Source organism: Lactuca virosa, chromosome 8 (genome assembly GCF_052849685.1).
Source record: "Lactuca virosa cultivar CGN04683 chromosome 8, Lactuca_virosa_CGN04683_v6, whole genome shotgun sequence".
In the NCBI taxonomy this organism is placed as follows: Eukaryota; Viridiplantae; Streptophyta; class Magnoliopsida; order Asterales; family Asteraceae; genus Lactuca; species Lactuca virosa.
The window spans coordinates 360,133,002-360,138,668 of NC_136433.1; the positions used below are offsets into that span (position 1 = coordinate 360,133,002).

Below are 5,667 nucleotides of genomic sequence, written 5' to 3' on the forward strand. Positions count from 1 at the left end.
AAAAAATCTACAAAATAAAACATAAAAATAAAAAAATCTAAATATTTCTAAAGTTATAAGGGCTTTACTATCATTATTCATTATAAATTTCCCATACTCATTAAATAATGGGATAATGACTTAAAAGGGTAATATATTTTTCGATTTGTACACATTTGGTCACTGAGTTTTTTTTTTCGTCCACATTTACCCTTTAAACTTGTTAAACTGTATACATTCAGTCCTTATGACCGGCTACTCCAGGTTACCCGGTAAAAATGACTTAATAAGGTAATAGTTTCTCACTTTGTACACATTTAGTCCTTAATATTTTTGTACACATTTAGTCCTTTTTTTTTTTTTTTTTGCAAAATAAGTCATTTTTTTTGTACTCATTCAGTACTTATGAATGATTTTTTAGTTTTTTCTCACGAAATCTTATGTGGGACATTCATTAATGAGGTGTATGGGGCTTTTGATGCTTATATCCATCACGATCTTGACTATTTGGTTGCTTAGGTTATGTATTCTGAACGTCATAACTTCTTCATATAATCTCGGATTTTAACGATCTTTATATCCATGCGTTCGTATTTTAGTCTACTACAACTTTCATTTAGATTACTCCCATTAAAAAATAATATATTTTTTACTTACGATTTTTATATCTATACGTGGTGGCGGATTTATTATGGTCCCGGTGTTGCACCGACAACACCTGTTTTTTCTGTTCGCAGTGAAAAAAATTTCGTTTTTTTTTTACGTTTATACCTATTTTCCATGTATCGGCAACACCTATTTCATCTCGGCAACACGTACTATGTATTACTGCGTCTTCCACTGTCCATACGTTTTTTATGAATGCATGTATGTATGTTTTTTAAAAAATTGTTAGTAAAAATATATTACATTTTAACGGGAGTAATCTTAATAAAAGTTGTAGTAGACTCAAAAAATGAACACGTGGATAAAGATCCTTAAAATCTGATATCGTATGAAGAAGTTACGATGTTCAAAATACAAGACCTAAGCCAAACCACAAGACTTACGCAACCAAGCAGTCGAGATCGCATTGGACATAAGCATCAACAACCCCAAACACCTCATCAATGATTGTCTCACGTAAGATGTCGTGAAAAAAACCTAAATAAATCATTAATAAGTATTGAATGAGTACAAAAAAAAGACTTATTTTGAAACAAAAAAAATGTTAAGGACTAAATATGTACAAAAATATTAAGGACTAAATGTGTACAAAATGAAAAATATATTATCCTATCAAGTCATTTTTCCCGGCTAACCTGGAGTAACAGGTCATAAGCACTAAATGTGTACAGTTTAACAAGTTTAAGAGGTAAATGTGGACGAAAAAAAAACTCAGTGACCAAATGTGTACAAAATGAATAATATGTTACCCTTTTAAATCATTATCCCTTAAATAATACGTGACCAATTGACTGCTACCCCCAAGCGAAAAATATGACCGTTAGCATCCTATCTCCAACGTTCCAAAACGCTATCTTTTAAAGATTCAGCCCCTTTCTCACCTCTTAGTTACCGTTATCATCGTAACCCCACACGACGTTCGTTTCATCTTCGCTCTTAAACCCCAAAACACCCCTAAATCATCCTTCCCACCAGATTCTTCTCACTCAAAACCCTAATCGATTCATTCATTCTTTCTCGATTTTGTTTTCAGTTTCCATTTTCCCAAAATTGAAAACTGAAGACGAATCTAATTTCAAGCGTATGATCATCAGTACAAAGCCTCTGATCTTCTACCCTTGCGTTTTTCCCCAATTCCCGAATTCTTGCGATCAATTTTGTTGATTATGGCAGCATTGGCACCAGGGATCTTGTTGAAGCTTCTGAATGGGATGAATTCCGGGGTAAAACCCACAAGTGAACATCGGAGTTCACTTCTACAGGTAACCGATATTGTTCCAGCCGATCTTGATGAGAAAGATCTATGGCCAAAACATGGGTTCTACATTAAAGTATCAGATTCTTCTCATTCGATTTATGTAAGTTTACCTTTCGATCAAGACGACCTTGTTCTCAGCAACAAAATGCAGCTAGGCCAGTTCATCTATGTCGAAAGTTTAGAACCCGGTTCACCTGTCCCCATAGCCAAAGGTGCTAAACCGCTTCCAGGACGCCACCCGTTTATTGGAACACCTGAACCACTTATGGGTTTAAGAGAGAAAGGGGAAAAGAGTGAGCAAAAGGGGGTTAATTTCAATTCGAATACTAAATCTTGTGTTCCAAGAAGAGGTTCTTGGGGAACAGGACAAAAAGGTGAAGATGGGATTTGTGCATCACCGATGGTTTTGAAACCATGTCCTCTTGATTTTGATCAGTGTACACCTGTAAAACCGAGGTCTGCAATGAGGGTTAATTTTCCTATGTCGCCATCGATTAGAGGGAAAGCAGGTGAGAAAGATGGGAACTTTAATGGAAATGTTAGAGCTTCTGTAGGTGGGCCATTGTTGTCGAAGATGATGGAAAGTCCTGCAATGAGAAAAAGCTGTGTGGTTAATGTTTCTATGATGAAGTATATGAGAAGCAAGAGTACAGTTTGTGATAGAGATGCAAAAGTTATAAGAAGTCCTTTTAATAATACAGCTGTAGGTACATCTCTCTCTAGATTTGCTATATTAATTTAATAGAGTAAAGCTTATCACCATATGTTTATTAGTTTATAAATTTTTATGAGGTTTCAGTTCATAAACAAAATCTTTTTTCTAAAAAAATGTTTTTAACCTTGAACAAACTTGAATGAAGGCAAAAGGAACATTTTCCATGTATTTAACTAGGAAGAAAGACAATTTCTAGGAAAAAATTCTTTTAGGAACTCATTTAAATCACTTCAAAACTCTTTTATGGATCATGTTCTATTGATGTTATAGCTCATGATGATACAATATAACCAAAGAGACCAAATTTCCACTTTGCACAAATATTCTGTTCTAAATGACCATGCCTTTAAATAATTTCTTTTTTATATTCAATTTATTTAAAATGAAGGGCAAAACGGTCATTTTACATGAGTGTAGTTTAACCATGTTATCAAGATACTTTATAAAAATAGACATGTTAATCACTTCAAACTCGATTATGGATCATGGTGTTTTGATTATAAATATATGAAGTTGGAATATGAAATGGGCACTAAAAAAAATTAAAATTGAGTTTATTATTGCATTTTTAATATTTTATTAATACAGGAGAAGAAAAGTGCAACTCCACCTCCGAGTTTAAAGAACACAAGAAAATTTCCTAGTCCGAATGTTGATTCAGAGACAAAAAACTATTCCAATTCAAAAATGGCTTCACAACAACAAGACTCTCCATATGGTGATTCAGACACTAGTTTATCGTTTAATATACCAGGAAAGCTTGGACTTCTGGGAAAGGTATAAAATTTCCTATTTTTTATACGTGGTCAAATAAATTTCTTGTGTTTTTTTTTTTTTTTTTTTTTAAATTGTAAAACAATATCAATACTTTAAAAGTTTTAAGTTTTCTGTAACCTAAAGTGGATTCTAATGTCAACTTCAAGATTAAACATTTTTTTAAGTTGTGAAATAGAATCATTACTTCAAAATAAAAAAAAATTATTTCTTGAGTTACCTTCTATTTTTAGTGACCCCTTGTGGGATTTCTTGAATTTTCTCTCTTTATAAACAACGTCACCTTGATGATTCAATTTTTTTGAAGGTGTGTACCCTGTAAAATCGTATATATTACGTAATTTTCAATTTATATTTAAACTCAACCTGCAATTCATTGAATTTTCTGCCTTTAGAAACAGGACATTCAACTTTTTTTGTAAACAGTGTAAATACTTCCAAATTTTCAATTTTTTTGTAACTGCATGTGGAACTTCATCAATTTTCCGACTATTAAACAATGTCACTTTCAATTTCATTTTATAAACCCTATATGAAACTTCATAGACAGTCTACTTTTTTTGTAAACAATGTAAATACTTCCAAAGTTTCAACTTTTTTTGCAACTGCATGTGGAATTTTATGAATTTTCCTACTATATAAACAATGTCACCTTCAATTTGACTTTATAAACCCCATATGAGACTTCAATACAGTGTAAACAGTGTAAATACTTCCAAATTTTCAATTTTTTTGGTAACCGCATGTAGAATTTCATGAATTTTTTCCGACTATATAAACAAAGTCACCTTCAAATTGACTTTATAAACCCCATATGAAATTTCATGTATTTTCTGTAAACCTCATATGAAATTTCTTGTATTTTCTGACTTTATAAACAATGCCTCCTTCAAGAAATTCAAACTCTTTTGTTTACTTTGTAAAAACATATGAAATTTCTTGTATTTTCTGTAAACCTCGTATAAAATTTCTTGTATTTTCTGACTTTGTAAAAACAGTATCAAGTTTCTTTAATAAAGTGAGGAAATTCAATTTTCATCTTTAACTTTTCTGATATTTATAAACAATTATCACTCCAGGAAGCAATCCAGCAAAGAGAAACAGCTCAAAAGATTGCCCTTCAAGCACTTAGAGAAGCATCCGCAACTGAAACCCTCGTTCGATCTCTCAAGTATAAAATAACAACTTTTTTTTTTACATCTTTTAACATTCCTCTAATTTTATACTAACATCATCATCATCTACACAACTTGTAGGAATCTATCGAATTTAACTAAATCATCAAAACCCGAAAACCCATCCGATTGTTTCGATCGATTTCTCGATTTCCACACCCAAATTGTTCAAGCAATCGCCGAAATGACATCAATCAAAGCAGCAACAACACAAATCACATCAGAAGACACACCTGTTTTACACGATATCATGAACAACAACAATTCGGATACAAACAACGCTTCAAAAAGACGAGCTGCCTTACACAAATCAATCGCAGCATTTCCCGAAAGATCCGATCAAAAGCCGAAGCAATTGAAAACACCAAATCAGAAAACGAAAGTGTTCGAGAACGATGAAAACAAGAACCCTGGATCTTCGTCTTCGTGTTGTAGCTTGAGTAATACGATTAAATTGGGGATGCAGATTGAAACGGAGGCTGGGAATTGGTTTATGGAGTTTTTGGAGAAAGCGTTGGAAAAAGGGATGAAGAAATCGGATGCTAAGAAAGTTTCGCAGTCGCTTATTTTGAAGGTGATAAATTGGGTTGAAGTTGAACAGTGTGATTGTAGTAAGAGACCTGTGCATCCAAAAGCTACACAAATTGCTAGGAAATTGAGGATTAAAATGAAGAATCCTTGAACGTGTATGTATGTGTGTGTGTGATTGTGAGAGGATTTGATTGTGTCAAATAAATCAAATATTTTTTTTTTCAAACCGGTTTTTTATTATAAGTGATCATCGTTTTTAACAAATTAGAGAAGTAACAATGCAAAAGTGGCAAAATGTTGTGTTATTTGATTGTGTCAAATAAATCAAATATATATATTTTTTTCAAACCGGTTTTTTTATTATAAGTGATCATGGTTTTAAACAAATTAAAGAACTAACAATGCAAAAGTGGCAAAATGTTGTGTTATTTTGTAGTTGTGCTAAAACGACATATAATTTGTAGTTGGTTTTATACTTTACGAAAAGGGTTTAGTGGAGCAAATGTGGTTAGTGCTTTATACTTTATAGTGGAAGAGGTTACATGAGTTGTTGGTTTTATACTTTATAG

At 32.3% G+C, this 5,667-nt stretch overlaps 1 protein-coding gene across 1 annotated transcript; it reads left to right on the forward strand.

Moving 5' to 3' along the window:
* Positions 1–1,455: 1,455 nt before the first annotated feature.
* On the forward strand, positions 1,456–5,324 carry LOC145129953 (dicer-like protein (DUF936)). The gene is made up of 4 exons (XM_079064794.1): positions 1,456–2,606; positions 3,207–3,395; positions 4,472–4,563; positions 4,649–5,324. Exons 1-4 carry the CDS (start codon positions 1,812–1,814, stop codon positions 5,247–5,249), a joined length of 1,677 nt encoding a protein of 558 aa, XP_078920920.1. The 5' UTR covers positions 1,456–1,811; the 3' UTR covers positions 5,250–5,324.
* The last annotated feature ends 343 nt before the right edge of the window (positions 5,325–5,667 follow it).